At 43.7% G+C, this 19,826-nt stretch overlaps 1 protein-coding gene across 1 annotated transcript in view; it reads right to left on the bottom strand.

Moving 5' to 3' along the window:
- Positions 1-6,306: 6,306 nt before the first annotated feature.
- TBC1D5 (TBC1 domain family member 5) overlaps positions 6,307-19,826 on the bottom strand; it is a 613,691-nt gene continuing 600,171 nt past the window's right edge. The window contains 1 exon segment of the mRNA XM_078151425.1: positions 6,307-10,212. Within this exon segment, the coding sequence (XP_078007551.1) occupies positions 9,910-10,212 (303 nt within the window). The 3' untranslated portion in view covers positions 6,307-9,909.

Genomic DNA, 19,826 nt, shown 5'->3' with positions numbered 1-19,826 from the left:
TCCTGCTTGTTCTGTCCAGCCTAAGGGTCCACACTCTAGCAAAGGGCACTTCAGAGCAGAGAGGGAGACCAAGGGATGAGTGCGTGTAGCCTTTAATGTCTGGTCACTGCCTAAGGATGTTAAAACTGCCAGCGTCCTTGGGGGCAATGGAGTGGATAACCCAACCAGACATTTCTTAGGCCTCAGAGCTTACAAATTCCTTTTGTCTTAATGACACTGTGAATTGGTCACTCAAGAGGTGAAGTGACCAGTTAATAGAGGCCCAGGTCAGGATGTGAACCCAGGGATTCCTGCCTGCAAGCCAGGGCCTTTCCACCATGCGCACCAGCAGCTCTTGGGATGGAAGTCTCGGCCAATTCATGGTTCAGGGATGGCAGCTGCAGTTGCTTTTATTTCCTCATTAGGGAGAACTTTCTTGGTTGTGTCAGGGGTACCTCACTTGAGAGAGATCCAGAATCTGGCCTGGGCTAGAGATACCAGAGAACACACAGTTTAGGTCTGGCTCCCGTCTGCACTGCCTACAAGTCACCTGATGGCCCTGAGCCCTAGTTTCCTCTTGATGATTCTCTTTCCTGGAAACACCAAGCACCGCTCCATCTCTCCTTTGTAATGGAGGCACATTCTTGCACCGGGGGCGGCAGAGCCAATGGGAAGAACTCTGGAGTTGGAAGCAGGGGAGCTGGGTCTGTCCCCAGGCCCTGCCTCTTACTAGCCGGATGACCTTGGAAAGACACCTAGTTTCATCATCCATAACCCAGGGTTAACAAGACTTGCACTACCTCCCTTACAAGGTGTTGGTGGGGAAAGCCTTTAAAAATCAGAAAGCCCTATAGCTATATGAATTGGCATACTTAGCTGTGTGGCCTTGACAGGGATTTTCCTACTTGTATCACAGGCCTGTCCTGAGGACATGAAAGGCAGACAGCACAACCTAGTATGGGTCCTTATTATTACTGCTCATGGGGGCCCCTGGTGGCGAGAGGCGCAATGACTATGCCACGGATCAGCACTCTCCCCAAGGTAACAGCTGCCTGTGGCCTTCCGACCAGCTCGTTTTTCATGAGCAACAAGCTCTCAAGTCCCTTTGATGAGCCAGGTACTGTGCTGGTCTTGGGGTCCAAAGGAAAAAAACAAAAAACAAACCAAAAACCAGACCTGTCCTCAAAGAGCTTAGGGAACCGTCTCCATAGGCAAGTAAACATAAACTTCTCAGATGGCTCTGTGATTGTACTGATTTAGAAGTTTTCTCCAAGGGTGGAGGAGATCCATGGCTTGTGTGACTCTTGTCTGTGCCTTCCCATAACTATCACAGAGAGGCCTGCCCAATGCTCTGGAGGCCTTCTTTGGTTTTTCCTGACGTGACTTGTAGCCTAGCCATCTTCTTCGTCATCCTACATATCCTGGACAATAAATTTTATTTCTATTTTTCTTTAGAGCTCCTCATAAAGTGATGCAGGGAGCATGAGAAGAGGCACTGGAGCTGAGCTTTGAATTCAGCTAGGGATTCTAAGAGGCCAAGGTGACCAAGGGGAGGCATTCCAGGCATAGCAGACAGTACAAAGGTACATAGATGGGATATGGAATATGTGGCAAACTGGCTAGTCTGGCTGGAAGGCTGGACCATAGAGGGCAGGAAAGTGGGTAATGTATTATTATACATTAATATATAATAATAAATTAATATATGAAAAGGCTTTCAATGCCAAACAGAGGAGTTTGTATCTTCTCACTGAAGCTCCAGGAAACCTCAAGCCTCCGCCTTCTATCGCTGATCAGTAAGTGGCCAGAATTCATGATTAAGCAATCAGCTGCATCAGATAGGCCCTTCTTTCCTTCCCTAATGAGCCCTTTATTTAAAATATGACAGGAGGATTAGCTTGGTCTTGAAACCAGAAAAAGGATGCCATGTTGGTCCACAGATGGTCTACTTATTTGATGGTAGGAGCATAATGGAATGAAAAGAGAACTAGATTTTGAGTCAGAGATTTGAAGGCTGGCTTTGTTGCTTGCTACCTTGAACAAGTCACTTCCTTTCTCTGGGCCTGAGTTTTCTCATCTGCAAAACGAAGGTTAGATGACCTCGAAAGAGACTTTCCAGCTCTAAGTCCTACAAACCAATGACCTTGGCTTGAAACAAAGCTACCTGGCCCCGCTCTCACCCCGTAGGGCAGGCTCCACCAAGGCTGCTCAGCTCAACTACTCAGTTAAGTGATATTAGGGGTTTCTTTTGTCATAGGCCAGTTCCCACCTACAGGTGAATGCTGCAGGTAGGAGGGAGGTATTGCCATTAAAAGACAGTTGCCACTGTGACTACTGCCTGTGCTGAGTCAGAAGGTGAGAGCTCTGCCTCAGTGATTCCAAGCAGAAGCATGGACAAGAGAGGGAACCAAAGTGGACATTTTGAAGAGTCGAGAACTAGATCAGGATGCTGCCAAAAGCCCACAGCTGCAGGAGTCGTCTGAGCTGGCTTTCCTTTGCCTAAAGACAATGAGGAGGAAAACACTCCAAGAGCGATGGCTGTTTGATGGGGCTACAAGTCCCTGCCCAGGGCAAATCACTGAAATGTGACTGTGTGTGCCATGTTCTCCTGGAATTCCACAATGGTCCATGTGTGCTGCTAAAAGCCAGGCTTTGGATGGGCAAACTACCTTAGGAAGTAAGGCTCAGATTCCAAATGACAAGGGCTGAAGACCAGCATTCTAGAGCCAGAAGAGCCCTCAGGGCAGGCCCAAGGAAGTTAAGTCAGAGACAAGATTTGAACCGAGGTCCTGAAAGTCTTCTGACTCAGTGAGTCACAGAATTAGAGCAGGAACTTTAGAGGCCATCTCTATTGATTTAGAAGTTTTCTCCAAGGGTACAGATCCACAGCTGCTCATCTTGTGTGACTGTTGCTGTGTCTTCCCAAACTTTATCACACAGACATTTAGATGATACCAAGAGCCAGGGAAGTTGTGGCTTACCTCAGGTCACAAAGGTAGTCCGAAGTATCAGAGATCTGCTTCTTGTTTGTGCCCCTCCCAAGACCTTGGTAGGATGGCAGAAGGCCATCCCGGCCTGTGGCTGATCTGGATGCCCATGGAGAAATTAAGAATCGACACAAACATTTCTTTAACAGTGATAATTTGTTGGGAGAACACTGTCAGGATGTAGACATAGGCCATTTTCTACTTCCTAAGTTGCTAAAAGAAGAGGTTTGCTGGAGGGCATTCACTGAGCACTGCATCCCCACGAGTGCTGCTATCACAACTGGAAGACTCTATCAGTTCCTTTGGCTGTGTTCAGTCTCCTAAATGGAGGTGGGGGAAAAGAGAGGGTGGTGATGCTCTACCTATAGCTTTAGGAGTATGTTCTAGCAGCCATATGGCTACAAAAAAATTTTTTAATTCCTAAGTTTTTATTAAATAAATGTTGCTAATTTGCCAGAAATAATCAGGATTCCAAAATATCTTGAAAGGCTAGATCAGATGATAAAATAATCCATGAATCACAGACTTCCTCCTGACTCAAAGGATCTGGCTATACTTTGAAGATTTCTGACTTCTCTGATTTATTATCCTAACCCAGATTATTTGGAAACTTCCCAACACTGTGCCATCTCTCTCCACAACGGGTTGCCATCAACTGCCCTTATAAGCACATGGGTCACAAGGCTCAAAGAAGGAGTAAATTTCTTTACAGGTCAACAGAAATTGACAAAACCCAACAACATAACAAAGTCTGCCAGTGAATAAACCTTTTCCCAAAGTCTGCTATAATAACCTCAGCCACTCAAAGTTTGAAATGCAATTCCTCTCTGGGACTTTCTCACTCTATGTCCTCTTATCTAAGCCCTTGAAGTCTCTCTTTCAGATTGTCCTATGCCCCACATTATTCTGCCTGCATTTCGCATCCGATCCCAGCACATAACAGCTTTTATAAAGAAATAATACTGTAATGGGACCATACAGAAGCAGGAGAGCTGGAGTCAGAAGGGCAGAGTTCAAATCCTTCTTCAGACACTTGCTAGCTGTGTGACCGGGCAAGTCACAACTGTTGTGCTGCAGTTTCCTCATCTGTGAGATAGGGATAACAACACCTGACTCACTGGGTTGTTGTGAGGCTCAAATACAATACTATTAAAGTGCTACATAAATGGTAACTATTATTATTACTATAATTAATAAAAGTAGTGCTGGTCAACAAGATGGAAGGCCACTATCTTATTCTGCAGCTCCGCCTGGAGACTAGCGTCATCTTCCCTAACTAGAACACCCCTCCCTCCCTCCCACCGTTCTTGACCACCGATACCCCAGTCTATAATTTAGGCTTTTTAGAGAAAGGGGAACGGAAGGGGAAAGGTGTCCAGAAACCATCTGTCTGGGTTATAGGCTTTTCCAGCCAACCCTTGTACCCAGGTCAGATCCAGTGACTGCAGGAATCTCACTCCTGAGTTTTCTTCATGCGATTACATTCCACTGACTTCTCTCTTCACATGGGGTATGTGTAGGGAATGGCGGGAGACAGGGAGCTCAGCCTTCAGGAGCTCCCCTCTCATCTCAGATCTTGAATCCATCATTCTTCCCAACCAACTACTGAAAACTTCCTGACTCTAGTGATCTATTTCCTCGGATCCCTCTCGGTGGGGGTAAGTCACAAACACCTCCCCCTCTCCCCATAATTTCTCTTGGTAACTGAGTAAACGACAAGCATGGTTCCCTCACTCCAAGATCTTGCAATAAGGAAACATTTAATATGGACAAATGTAAATTTCTACATTGGCTTTAAGAAAACCACAGATATAGGAAGAAGAGATATGGCTCGACAGTTTGTACGAAAAAGACCTGGGGGTCTTAGTGGACCATAAATTCACTGATTTAACAGTGTGATGTGGTAGCCATGAACATTAATCTACACTGAGAGACGCATGGTATCCAGAAGGAGGGAGATGATAGTTCCCTTCTGCTCTGCTTGGACTATGCCCCGAGAACTTTATTTGGCTTGGGGTATCACAGACGCCGAGAGGTTGGATGGTTTGAGAGGAAGAGCACTGGATTCAAAGTCAGAGGACCTGAGTTTAAACGCTACACCCGCTACTTGTGGCCTGTGTTGTAGGGTCTTCTTGTGCCTCAGTTTCCTCACCTATAAAAGCTGGGGCCTAGCCTGGAAGAGTTCTGAGGTCCCTTACAACTCCATGTTCCAGAGCTGGAGCACATTTAGAAAAGGCTGACCAGAACATCGAGGAGTCTTAGAACCATGCCCTCTGGGGATGAGTAAAGGAAACTTGGGGAGCTGATCTTGAAAAGGAGAAGACTTGAAGGGTAGCATAATAGCTATCTTTAAATATCCAGAAGCACATTCCTTCCTGGAGGGGAAAAAAAAACTGTGTGCATGTTAACAGAGAATTCAGTTTTCTCAACATTAGGAAAAACTTATTAATAATTAGCAATGTCCACAAGTGGGATGGGCTGCCTTGGGGAGGCTGAGGCACCTCATTACAACAGGTCTTCAAGCAGAAGGTCAGATGGCCACTTGTCAGGGAGACTGTAGACTGGATCCCCGCCTTCAGGTGGGGGTTGTACCAGAGAACCCCCTCTTCCAACGTTGAGACTCTATTACGGGATCATTTATTGAATCAATGTGTTATGTAATGTAAGAGGTGAATTCAAAGACCTAGGGACTGTTTTGTAAACTTACAGCAGCAAGTTGTGTTTTAGAAATTATGTAATTTCTGCCATTTGGAAGCAGAGTATAAAGAAGTGCTGAATCAATGTGGTCTTGAGCCTGTCCACATTAACATTATCAGGAGATGATGCCGTGTAAGTAATGATGGCCAGGGAGATGGGAGGCTTTTGCCCTCTGTTCATCTGCACCACAGATTCCTTCTTCCTATTTGTCCCCGTTCCCTTAATTGGAGAGGATACCGGCAGGAGCCAGAGATCACCCCTCGGGTTGTGCGCAGACAATGGGAACCAGGGTTTGAAACTGGCTCCTAGAACTCTAAGTAGGGCATGGTGATTGAGGCTTTGTACTGGAGTAGGATACTTAAATGGCACTAATGTTCACTTTGTGGTTCTTCCTTCTCCCCCCTCCAACCAGAGTATCTACCCCAGGACAACATACCACTCACTGGCAAGCCTACCATCCACCCCCTTGTCCCTAGCTCAGAAATAGGGAGTTATGGTTTTGCTGATAGCTCACTGCACTGGTAACTTAGCCTGCTCCATTCTCTTGTACTGTAAAGTGATACCTCCCGGGCACAAATCCTTTAAAAAAAAAAGGAGCTAGATTTGTTGGTGACATTTGGAAATTAAAAGCATGGACACAAGGTTTTGTGTTTGTTAGCTGTTTCTTTAATAAAGCAGGCTAGACACTCCTCCAGCTAGGAAACTCCTACACACTCACCCCAATCAAGACACGGCTGTAGCAGCTTCCTGCAGAATGCCTCTCTGGCACTGATGTTTCACGCAAGATGGGACCCAGTCATATGGTACAGACAGTAAACACTGGGAGGTCCAGGTCTGTTTTAAATCTCACATTCACTCATTCACACTGAAATACTGCACAATGCATACTGTTTCCTATGAGAGTATGGCAGCCATTGGACTTTATTAGGAGGAGGTCATCTTTGGAAGAAGAATTCAGTACATTTTAAAGTGGCAAATTCCTCCTTGGCATCTTTGAACCAAGTCAAGACAACGACTCTGGTTTCTCTGTCCAATCTGTAGCTCTCAGAATTACTGCAGGGAAGTGAGTCTGCACTAAATTTCCAGTCTGATCATGTGATGGAATATATTTGAGATGCATGAGGACACAATAAAAAAGAAAATATAAAGTTGACTAACAGGATTGACTTAAATCTTACTGATATAAAATGTGCTTTAAACTTTAAAAATCAAGACATGGTAGGTAGCATTAAACCAAAAGAGTTCCACTGATTTCTACACAGTTGTTGATAAAAACCCCACAAAACGTAAACCAAAACCCAACAAAAAAGTTTCATATTTTCAGGATTAAAAAAAAAAGAATGATTAAACATAAGCATCTGATAAGAAAACAAAGAAGACTGACACCATTATCTTCTTTCATGGCATGGAGACTAATGAAGACATGGACAGTGTTGAAACAGAAAGGAAAGCTAATGGCTCCCCAAATGGGGAAGTGATATTAACTGCAAAGAGCCTCCTAACCCGTGGGCGTCTGGGATGACCCTGCTCGTGCCTTGCTTACCCCACAATATCTCCTTCCTTGGAGGCAAGACTGGGAATATTTTGGGCTGGAGAATAAGCAATTCTGTTAGTTGGAAGGGATAAGACTTTAAAAGTCCAAAGAAATGGATATTTTACACAAACAAAAAAAAAAGCCCCACGACCCCAAAACCCTGGAGATGAAAGGGAAGCTGCCCCCTAGTAGCCAGGCTAAACCCTGGAGTGATTTGCAGCAACAATTCAAAACCAAACAGCCTGGTGCTGACCTGTCCCAATGTGGCCCACTTAAAGGTCATGCAGCTGAGCTGCTTCTGCTCAGGAAAGATACTGACAGAATTATCTGCCAGCCGAAGGCCAAGCGATCTCTCGTTTGGCTGTGCCCAGCTGAGCAAGTAACACCTAGGTATGATGACTACAGCTCACAAGGCACAAACGGTCTCAGGACAGTGTCTTGAATGGATGAGCATGCAAGGACACCTTTGTAATGAGGTACAGCTACCTGGTCATCTTCCGATTGCACCCCAGGGTCCAGCCTGGACAATTCAATGCCACCTGACTCTGGACCACTCCAAGGGCTAAGACAATTTCAAGGCCACAAGCAGAGTCAGCGTACAAACAGAGGGAGGCAGATGCTCTGAGGTTATACTGCTACAGGATAGGAGTCAGGCCAACACTTACGAGGTTTTTAAAGGCGGCAGTTTGGCAAAATCCTTTCTGCGTATTCCCCTTGCAGTAGTGCTGTGAGAACCATTTATAATTAAGAGGTGCTAACCACAACACTTAATCAACACATCTGGCAAGCAATGCTGGAATGTGGAATGATGCTGTTATCTCAGCAAAACACCTTAGCACTAAACGTTATAGTTGATTTTTCCTACTCGAGGTTAAAAACAAATTATGGAACAAATGAGATCTCCATTATGGTCTGACATCATTGAGTTGCTATTATCTCCTATATCAAGGAGGACATCAGATCATTGTCCAATTTATCTGCAAGGTAAATAGCAATGGGCTATAAAGTGCTTCTATCTCTGCGTTTGTACCTCAGTTCTTCCTATCTTCATGAGCCCATTAACCCAACAGATGAACAGATGAATATTGCTTCCATAAAACCTTCTCAGGTCCACTCCCATCTGGTGGTCAAAGCATTCGCAGACCATTCGCTTAGTGGGATAATCCTCTGACAAATGCTACTCTTGGTGAAGGAGCTGATCTAACCAAAGTGCTGACTTCACTAAAGTCAGGGTAGCCACTTATAAAAGGAAACTAGATAAGGCAAAGGAGACATTTTTTCTTTTTCAGATCTCTTCTTCCCTTTAAAGAGTTAGACTGCTAGTATGTGACTCCATTTTCTAACATCATCTATTCTCCAACCTATGGTAATTGATAAGTGGACAGTCTCAGATTTTGTGTCCAGGACTTTGATGAAAAGCTCAGAAATCATCATGTCTAGGATTTAACTACCGAAAAAGCAAATTATCCCAACTCAGAAAGACAGATGCCCAGCAAGGAAATCTTGGCTGTCTGTGAGGCCGTCTAGCGGAATGTACATCACAAATCCCTGCCTTGCCCTGCAGCAGCTCTGTGTCCCTGTCCCTGCACTGCTCTTCTGGGGCAGGGGACAGAGTGATGGAGGAAACAAGGGTGGGGACGAGTCAGAGTCTGGATGGTATGTTGGCCTAGCTCTTCTCTTCACCCTTTTTTCTATGACAAGGCATGGAAACTAATGAATCCAGAAGAGCACAATTTTAAGATCATGTTTCGTGCTTCTGGGTTGTTTTGAAAGAAGTTTGCTTTCCAACATTAATGAAGCATCACAGCAAACATACAACCTCCGACTTAAAGGAGTTTTCTTGTTACTTTTGAAACAGCTTCAAATGACCCTACTTTTCTGTGATATACTTTCAAGGTATCATACAATTGCTATCAAAACTGGGGTGTAGGGAATGATAATAGCCAAAGGGGTCTTGCATTGATTAGCCCCATGGCTTGGAGATGTCTTATCCAAACCAACTAAGAAATCTGGCTCCGTAACAAAACATGACTTTGATAATTTACTTCTAAACCCAGCAACCACAGGCATTTTCGATTAAGTCTGAAGGCAGATTTGGCCTAAACTATTCTAGTTCTTCCTATTAAATGACCGTTCGTCCTGCTCATTTTATTTTGATCACTGATGTGGGCCTCTTACAAAGAAGTACTCCAACTTAACTGGGACACAGATTTCGGGAGAGGAGGCTCCCCTGATGTCATTCAACCTCCCCATGCCTGGATGATCTCTGCGGGGGGAAGGTCTGAATCCTTTTCTTCCTTCCAAATATAATGTAACGATCACCTGCCCCCTTCTTGACGTGGCAGGGTGAGGCGCCAGGAAGTGACTTTAACTGTAGTTATCTTTTTTCCTGGGGTGTGTGAGGCTGGCTTGGCTCAGCACTAACTCAGAGCATGTGCCAGGCCTGACTCCAGCAGGAAGGGCTAAGACAAGCCCATCTAGACACTGGTGTACATCATCAGGCCTATTTTCGGGCCGCGTTCACTCAATTTTATTCTCTTGGCAGTGTTCCAGTGTTCTGTCATCACCCAATTCATGCTCTGAATGACTACTTAGGCTTTAGAGACTGTTGATGTTAGGTCAGCTCTGAGAGACTTTTGCCCCCTGCAATCTCCGGATGTAAAGGTCAAGGCTGTGAACATCTCAGTGAGAGCGGCTCCGGACGCTGACCGCTTAGATGTCCAGAGGGCTCACGATGGTAAAATCCGAATCCTTGCTGTTGTTGCTGCTGTCGTCATCATCAGGGCTGGAGCTCAGGTTACTGGAGGACGCTGAAGCCGTGCCCATCAGGGGATCAGAGAACACCAGGGAGGACCGAGAAAGCGCCTCACTCTTCCCTGATGTGCCCTTGGGTGCTCGGAGAGACTGAGACCGGACAGAAGCTCTGCTGCCACTGCCTTCCTCCTCCTCTTTGGAAACCAGGATGTAATCATCTGAACTCTTGCTTTCAGAACTCCCAGGCAAACCAGAGGGGGTCTGCAAAACCAAATCACAAGGATCGGGGTTAGACAACAGAAGATACGTGAAAGAAGACCATGGGAGCCTCTACGTCGTCTTGATTCTAGGCTCCCTGAATGCCACGCTTTATAAGGTTCCTGCTGGATTTTACTGCTGATCTCTCTCCCTCTCTGTATACATGACCCTCCCTCCTCAGAGAGGCTCAGAACTAACTCCCTATTACAGAAGGGCTTGTGGCATGGTCCTCTTACCTGGACCCCATGGACAATACTTTCAGAGACTCTTTTGTAATGTGACATACAACTCCGTGAGTGCATGGATGTGCACATTTCTGTGTGTGTGCATGGGGATATCAGCGCATACAGATCTTCTACCACTTAGCAGGTCACAGAATATGGCATCACTATGAGCTTTTCACTTCCTCGTTCATAAAACTTAAAGTTGGAAGGGACTTTCTAGGCCATTCACTTTAATCTCTCTTTTTCATACAGATGAAGAATGTGAGGCCCACAGAGGTCAGGAGACCCCCCAAGGTCAACGAGGCAGCAGGTAATAGAACGAGGATTCTAATGTCACGCTCTCTTTGGAGCTCCCCGCTGCCCTTTCCCACTGAGTGGTGTTAGGATCGTACACTTCAATGCTTCCTCTGGCAGACGTATCAGAATGACAAACTATGTCAAGGAGTAGACAAGAAGCTTTCCTATATTCTCATAACTTCCACCCGGGGCGGGGTGCCTCCTGGAGCCTTAGTTCCACAGGCACACCATCACATGGTCATACACCGGGGACTCTTTGGATTACAGGCGAGAGCAAGCACCACCCATGACACTACCCATGGAACGTGGCCATTTTACCAGTGGAGAAACTGGTGCAAAGGATGAGGCAGTGGACCGACCCAGCCTCTACTGAAAGCTAATTTAAAATCCAGGTTTTACTGACGAGACTTGAACACCTAACTTGTGAATTAGACCTCTCCCTATTAGACGGCGGCACCTGTGCCCTTCTTACACTTAATCAGAGGCTCTAGCAATTTTCTTGTTTAGTCTTAACAAAGACTGTGGCTACCTTACACCCATCTGACTGGCTAAGAATATAAAAAGGGAAAAATGACTAGAGCTGGAGGGGCTGTGGGATACTTTAATGTATTGCTGGTGAAGCTGTGAATGAGTTCAACCATTCTGGAAAGCAATTTGGAACTGTGCCCTGAAGCCTATTAAACTGTGCGTACCCTTTGACCCTGTGACATTGCTACAGGCCTATAGCCCCAAAGAGATCAAAGAAAGAGAAAAAAGACTCATCCGCACAAAGATATTTCAAGCAGTTCTTTTTATGATGGCAAATAACTGGAAACTGAGAGGATGCCCATCATTTGGGGAATGGCTGAACAAGTTACAGTATATGAATGTGATGGGACACCAGCGTGCTGTAAGAAATGATGTGGGGGATGATTTCAGAAAAACCTGGGAGGACACATATGAACTGATGCAAAGGGAAGTGAGCAGAACTAGAAGAACAATTTATATGATGGCAACATGGTAAAGATAATTAACTACAGAAGGCTTAGTAACACTGATCAACCACATTTCTAAAGGACTCCTGATGGAACATGCTGCCCAACTCTGGAAAAAGAAGCGATGGATTCAAGTACAGAATGAAGCTTCTTTTCTTCCCCTTCCTTCTTTCTTGACATGGCTAATGTGGGAATTTGTTTTGCATGACTATACGGATTTGTAACGGGTTTTGTCTTTCTTGCCTTCTCAACGGGTGGTGGAGGGGAAAGGGGCCAGGCTAGAATTCAGAACGGCAAATAACACTGAAATAACTAAATAAACAATTAAAGACTGGGGTACATGACATTCTTAATACAGATGAGTAAGACCACACAGTACTGCAAAGCAGTGTCCCAGGTGATTTTTTTTTCTAGTTAAAACTGTCAGAAAATGTTATCAGGATGAGCTAAGAGGCTATGGATACTTATTGCTTCATTCTGTCCTCCTGTCTGGGAAATCAAAGAACAATAAAGCTCAATTTTACACACACACACACACACACGTATAAACATACCTATTAACTTTAATAATTACCCTCTTTGGGCTTCTAGACTATGGAGTTCACGTGTCAGTGTCAACAACACCTACAATAACGACAACAATGATGACAATGACGATGATGCTGGCTAGCGTATGGTGCTTCTGAGGTTTGCAAAGGGCATTTCGTATGTTATCTTCTTTGATTCTCAAAATAACTCTAAGAAGTGGGTACAATGATCATCTCTATTTTATAGATAAGGAAACTGAGGCTCATAAAGATGAAATGACTTGCCTAGGGTCAGCGAGCTAGTGTCTGAGGCAGGATCTGAACTCAGTTCTTCCAGTCCAGAACTCTCTCCATTATGCTACGCTGTGTCTTTTTCAAGGGAAAGGTTCCCAGAACAGAGTGAACAGTAGAGGTCAGGTCTTTAATGTATTCCCTATTACTCCAAAAGACTCATGTAGTAGATTATGTATCTATTTGGACTCTCCTGAAAAGGTTGATTATCACCAGTTTCAGGACCTAAATAGGTTTCTATTTCCTTACTTTAACTATTTCAGTTTCCCAGAATTAGCACTGAAGGAAACTGTGTTTTTCCAATCTGTTGCTCCAATGAATAACTTAAAAGTTATAAACATATATATATGTGTGTATGTATGTATGTATGTATGTATAGAATGTAAAAGCAGGTTTTAGTGTAAACAGCTCTACACCTGACACCAGATGGCTTTTTAGGACTTTTTTTTTTCCTTACTACTTACTGGTAGCTGGTATTTGGTTATTCAAGTGCTGAGCCAACAAGACTCAATCAGCTCCTTTTAGCATCTGGATAACAGTATTAGCAGCACCTCTACGAGCCAGTTCCTAAGTCAGTTAATTAGCAGCTGCTTGGGAAAGATCAAGCCCTTGGCAACTGCGCTTACAAAGGGTTAAACTGGGGACTAACTACCACTCTCATTTAACCCGAGGCTTAGTTTCCTCACCTGTAACATGAGGGGTCTGGATCAGACAGCCTTACTGGCCCTTTCATCTTCAAATCTAGAATTCTATGAAGGTACAGACTTTACCCAAAGTCAGGCAGCTGTACCTGCTGCCCCCATGCAGCTCTCTTAACACCTGTTATCCTTATTATGAATAGCAGAAACTCAATAGACAGATGTTGATTGATTAGGTTATCCTTATAATTGGACTTGATGGAATAACTGACCAATACCTGAGACTTCAAAAATCAAATAAATTTAAATGCACAATAGCAATTTTTAATTAAAATTAAATTTTAAACCCACATTAACAGAATCTACTAAAAGTAATGTTTTGTGTGTCCTGAGAGGAAGTGTGATGCGGTGGAAAGAAAATTGGATGGATATCGGGTTAGGGATGAATCTAAACTCTGCTACTGACTACTCACGTGTCCTGGGGAAGATAACTTCTTTCTGTGCCTCAGTTTCATCACCTGTAAAAATGGGCATAAAGTATCTATCTCAAGAGTCAGTATGATATAGCAGATAAAGGCTCGGTCTTAGAGACAGGAACCTGGGTTCAAGTCCTGCTTCCCACACTGACTAGCCAGGTGACCGTGGGCCAATCCCTGAATCCCTCAGTCCCCAAGGCAACCTAAGATTAAAAGTTAAAGATGAGCCACTGATCTGCCGTGGAGGTACAAGTTTCCAGACAGGATTTCCCTACAATAATGAAATCACACATTTGAACTGAAAAACCCCAATGATCTCCCTCAAACCTCTCTGTTCTGGGGTTCAGATGAGATCACATGTAAACCTTAAAGGGAGATCAGAAAGCCAACTACTATTATTAGTCTAAATTTGGAAAGATGTAAACTCATAGTTTGGGCCTTTGTGAAAAGGCAGAATGAGAATTATCCACATTCATTAACATTCTTAACATTAAAAGAATTAGGAATATTATTAATAACTAAATAAAATTCCATAAGAATCAATAGACATAGAGTTATCCTTTATGCCTGTGTTATTCCACAAGAGAGAAAAAATAATGGAGTGAGAGTCTGCTGGAACGCCATCTAACAAAGATCTAAGCTACTGAAAAGAAGGTCTAATTAAATTAGTGCTTAAACTTCTTAGAAACCTCATATGTAATTATTTTTCAAAAAGGAATTGACCTACATACGTCACTTCCCTAAAACTAGGAACCACAATGATGTTTCTGGGTTTGTTTGTTTTTTTAATGTTTTGATATTTTAAAGGGATAGGGATTGGACATGTGATTTCTTTGGTACAGGTAACTCCTAGGTTCAGAAGGTCCCTCTACCAATGCACGTCAGCAGGTTCTCTGCAACTCAGAATCTTAAGAGAGTTGCCCAGATCACTGGTGGGATGAAATGCTTTGCCCTGAGTTACACAGAGCCAGAAAGTGCCATAGCTCAGAACTTAACTCAGTCCTTCCGGGCTTTCTATCTATGTTGGCTCTCTGTCCATGATGCCACGCTGACTCTCTATTAAATGGTCCCAGGGAAGAACTGAGACATTTTTTTTTAAAAATTGTCTCTTGGAAGGAGAAGGGTCTGTTATCTTTCCTCTGGGCCTCGGTTTCCTCCTCCGTAAAACAGAGGAGTTGGGTTAGACGGCTCTGAGGTCCCTTCCAGCTTTAATCTATGACCTTTCAAATACAAAGCCTCTGCCACCTGAAAGAATTTCAAGAGAGCAGTCTGACAAGCAGGGGTCGCTTGTATTCTCAATGGGCATTGGCCATTTCATTTTTTTAAACTCAAAGAAAGTGACATCCATGAACACTGATCATTCTAGACCAAGCTAGGAAAGCCTCCACGAATGAACAAAGAATGCCGCAGAGTTTAAATAATAAGTGTCCAAAGGGTCCCCGGCTTCCTAGAAGACAGTTCCAGCAGCATCTCCCGTGGCGGCTTCTCCCATCCCTGTGGGCTGCAAGGGCCCTTCCCTCCAAGGCACCTTCCATCCTCTCCTTCGGCATCTGGTCTGTTCTAGTTGTCCCCACTCCCTGAGCCTGTGAGCTCTGGAGCTCTAGATCTGTAGTGCTAAGCCCAGGGCCAGAGCATAGGAAGCCCACGCTTGCCACTCAGCTGACTGCAGGATAAACAGCGGCCACGTGGAGGGAGGAGCTACTCCCTCCAGGATCACTCCTGCCAACAAGGGCTGCTTGGATGGTACATGAATGTGCTTGAGGGCTGGTGGGAAGTGGCCTCCCAAGGTGAATGGCTATCTGAAGAGATCCAAATTAGCAGCTGAATTCCTTTACTTCAGATGGAAAGAACGGCTGCTCCTTTGGCTGGAAAAATAACAACTAGCATTTACAGACTGCTGTACGGTTTGCAAAGCACTTTGTACACACTGTCCTTACAACACCCCTGGGAAGTAGGTGCCATGGTTATCCCTATTTGACCAATGAGGAAACTGAGGCTGAAAGAGGCCACACAGCTAGAAAGGGTCTGAGGCAGGGCTGGAACTCAGGTCTCAGCGTCTCCAAATCTCTCTCTAGGTGCAGTGGCACCACCCAGCTAAGAAGATCCATGTCTGGTTGGACCTTACAGTCCTTCTAAACTGCGACATTACGGGATTTGGTGACTACAACCGCCAGAAGCCAACAAGTTAAGTGCCTATCTCTGGATGGTACCAGACCTGAACCATTCAAGACATCTGAAGGTACTCAGGGTCAGAAAAACAATACAAATTTCTCCTTAACATAAGAATGCTAGATTCAATCAACAATTCCTGTTTATGCTGCGCAGACTGCTATTTTGTACAAGGTTTAAAGATACAGTTCCTGACCTCAAGGATAAACATGACAGACATGAAAATAATTATAACATTGTAACATAGGATGTGCCTTGACAGAGGCAGCCAGATGGTGCAACGGATAGTCAGGCAGATGTGAGTTCCAATCAGACCTCACACCGTGACTAATTGTATGACCCTGAACAAGTCCCTTGACCTCTGCTTCAGTGTGCTCATCTGTAAAACAAGTAATAATGGCACCTACCTGACAGGCTGTTGTAAGGATCAAATGGATGGATATCTGTAAAGTGCTTTGCAAAGCTTTAAATGTTCTATAAATGCTGGCTATTATTATTATTATAAAACAATATGTGATGCCTACTATGTAAGAGTGAAAATTCAGAGTTTGTCCCCCCACTACGATTCCTAATGAGGTAGTATTTCCTCACCCCAGAGGAAGGCAGTGCAGCCGGAGCCCCAGGCCAAGGGGCCCTCAGGAGGGCAGGGGGCACTGCAGCTGCCTGCAGATGCCCAGTAAGCTGCCCCACAACGAGGTCAGACATCGGCCAATAGATTCCAAGATGACCTGACCACGGTTCTGCTGAACCAAATGATTAGGGTGACATCTTTAGGGCAAAAAGAACCTACCTGTCTTGCCTAGTCTTTCCAAATCTATAAACTAATAACCTGAGATGAATTCAGGGCAGGTTTCTGATATTCTGGGTAAAACTCAGACTTGCCCTGCTGACCTTGGAAGCTGCCTCACAGTAAAACGTGCCAGGGCAGACTTCCACCTTCATTACAGAGGTTTTCATTGCTGAAATGTCACTTACTCATCTTAACATTGATAATGGGACCCTCTCTGACAATCTAAGCTGCAGAGTAAAGGCCAACCTACAACAGTAAAGCAGTTCCTCATGGGTAATTCCTACACTGATGAAATCTCAGAGCCAGAGAGGAAAAAATGGAAAACAATAAAAACTTTCCACTCCATGTCATTATTTTAAGAAACAAACTCATCAATGCTGTTTCTATCACAGATAAATACTCCAAGAGCCTGTTACCCTTTAGCTTATGCTTAAGATGCTGGCAAGATGTTTAAAAAAAGACATACTGCCTACAGCAGGGGTTCTTAACATGGGGGTCCATGTACGGATGTCATGGGGCCCTTGAACTTGGATGGGAAAAAAAAATTTACACCTTTATTTCAACATAATTGGTTTCCTTTGTACCCTTTGGGTCTTATTTTATGCATTTAAAAACATCCTTCTGTGAAGGGGTTCTTAGGTAGGCTTCACCAGATTGACAGCCCAAGGAGGCCACGATACACACACAAAAAGGTTAAGAACCCCTCATCTAAAGCTGACACTTAAGATGTAATGAGTATATTTTACTTACCTTGCGTCATCATCAAATATATCGTAAATTCCTACGTTGTTTAATTACATAATCTTTTCAGTTGGACTTATAAGGTGGTACAGAATCCTTGCATTTTAGAGCTTGAAAAGAGCCGAGAAAACTCATGTCGAACACTCATTTTACAGAGGACAGAAGAGGCCAAGAGGGGCAAGTGATTCGCCAAAGGCGACACAGCTTCTGTCAGGGCCTGGATCGTAGCCCATTTCTGGATAAGAAAGAGATGGTGTAACAATGGGGTGGATTTCTACATGTCACCAGAGCCATTATTACTGATGAGCAAAGATGATCCAACCAGGGGGTTCTTAACCTTCTTTGTATGTGTCGTGACCTCCTTGGGCAGTCAGTCTGGTGAAGCCTACCTAAGAACCCCTTCTCAGAAGGATGTTTTTAAATGCATAAAATAAGACCCAAAGGGTACAAAGGAAACTAATTATATTTAAATAAAGGTGTAATTTTTTCCCATCCAAATTCAAGGACCTCACAAAATCTAGGCATGGACCCTCATGTTAGGAACCCCTACTGTAGACAATATTTCTTTTCTTAAACATCTTGCCAGCATCTTAACCATAAGCTAAAGGGTAACAGGCTTTTGGAGTATTTCTGTGATAGAAACAGCACTGATAAGTTTGTTTCTTAAAATAATAAAATGGAGTGGAAAGGTTTTATTGTTTTCAATTTTTTCCTCTCTGGCTCTGAGATTTCATCAGTGTAGGAACTACCCATGAGGAACTTGCTTTACTACTGCAGACTGGCCTCTACTCTGCAGCTTAGATTGTCAGAGAGGGTACCATTTTCAATGTTAAAATGAGTTAGTGACATTTCAGCAATGCAACCTTCTGTGATGGAGGTGAAGGTCTGCCCTGTGATATTTAACTGTGAGGTGGCTTAATATTTTAGAATGTAATACACAGGAAACCAATATATTAGACTACAACTATCTATCTATATCTATCTATCTATCTATCTATCTATCTATCTATCTATCTATCTATCTATCTGTTTATAGATCCTAGGTTAAGAATGCTTAACTAACAGATCTAATGCTTCCAGGGGAGCAGTATAAGGTATGTAAATCACCCTTTTCAAATATCTGTGCCTTTGACAGCTTCACAGTGATAGAGTCACAGTAGAGAAAGAAAGAGACCTTGCAAAATCTTTCCTATGGAACAAAGCTTGGTGAAATGGGAGAAAGAGAAAAGTCTGTCCCAGTGTGAATCATTTTGGTTACTATGTGACTATACTGACAGCTCCTAAACCCTGAAGTTAATTAGAGCACGGTGTACTCTTTTGCTGTGCTGTTTGGACACATGAAGATGGCTGTGTCGGTGCTATGGAGGCAACCAATGGTTCCACAGCCTAGAGGAAGGAAGGGCCAGTGGATAAAATCAGCGCATCAGTCAATCAATAAGCACTTATTGTTATTAAACCTTACAAATGTACCAGGCCCTGTGCTAAGTGCTGGGGATAAAAAAAGAAGCATCACACAGTCCCTGCCCTCAGGGAGTTTCCAATCTAATGAAGAAGAAAACAAGTAGAGAAATATAAAGAAATCTGTAACAGGATAAAAAGGAAATAATAAATAGCATGTTTACTTTGCAGAACCAGACTGAATGGATATTACATTTTGAAAAACAAGTTGTTTTAGAAGTCACTTTAGGCAATTAGGTTTATATCCTAAAGTTAAAAATCATATTAAATTAAAAAACAAGGTAATTAATTTTAAATACATATGAAGTAAATGCATCAAAATATAGATTGCCTTGTACTGATGCCAACAGCACATTTTTGCTATAGCTAAGGTATATTCTAAAAATAATCTCATATCAACGAAATCATTACCTGAGAGCAAGGAAGAATTATGGCAGTGATATTTGGTTCATTTAAGTTTTCAAATGACTCCTTATACAGTCTTTTGTGATAATCTTTTTAGTTTAAAAAACCCCACACTCAAAATACTCCAGACACTGAGGCTTCCTTACAGTGGGATGAATGTAAAGTATGGTCCTTGCACAACGTACAAGGCTGACTCCATGCGAAACCTGAACTCATCTCAGAAGTCATTAACTGTGTCAGAGGGAAAAACAAAACAAAACAAAACAAAACAACCCAACGGTTTGTAAACTTCTTAAGTACCTTTTCTTCATAACTGTCACAAACATATCACATTTACACACTGAGTTTGTACTAAAACTAAAAAAAATTAAAAATAAAATGATCTTCTCTGTGATCCTATATCCATCTTCATTGAGCTATTTTTGTCTTCCAATCCCTCCCCTGCTCCAAAACCTTCCCCAGGCCCCCGCCATCTCCTGACCCACTTCCCTGGACATTCAAAGCCCTCCTTGACCTGGCTCCACCTAACTCCCGTCATCTCCGTGTCCTCTTGCACTGCTGCAGGTCACAGTCCCCTATTCCAGCCACAGCAGACAGACCTCTTACCTGTCAAAGCCCGCGTGTTTC

This window comes from Phascolarctos cinereus, unplaced genomic scaffold (assembly GCF_003287225.1).
Source record: "Phascolarctos cinereus isolate Bilbo 61053 unplaced genomic scaffold, phaCin_HiC Scaffold_1;HRSCAF=81, whole genome shotgun sequence".
NCBI classification, from domain to species: domain Eukaryota; kingdom Metazoa; phylum Chordata; class Mammalia; order Diprotodontia; family Phascolarctidae; genus Phascolarctos; species Phascolarctos cinereus.
The sequence above is the reverse complement of the archived record's forward strand: the minus strand, read 5'-3'. Positions and strand labels throughout refer to the sequence as shown.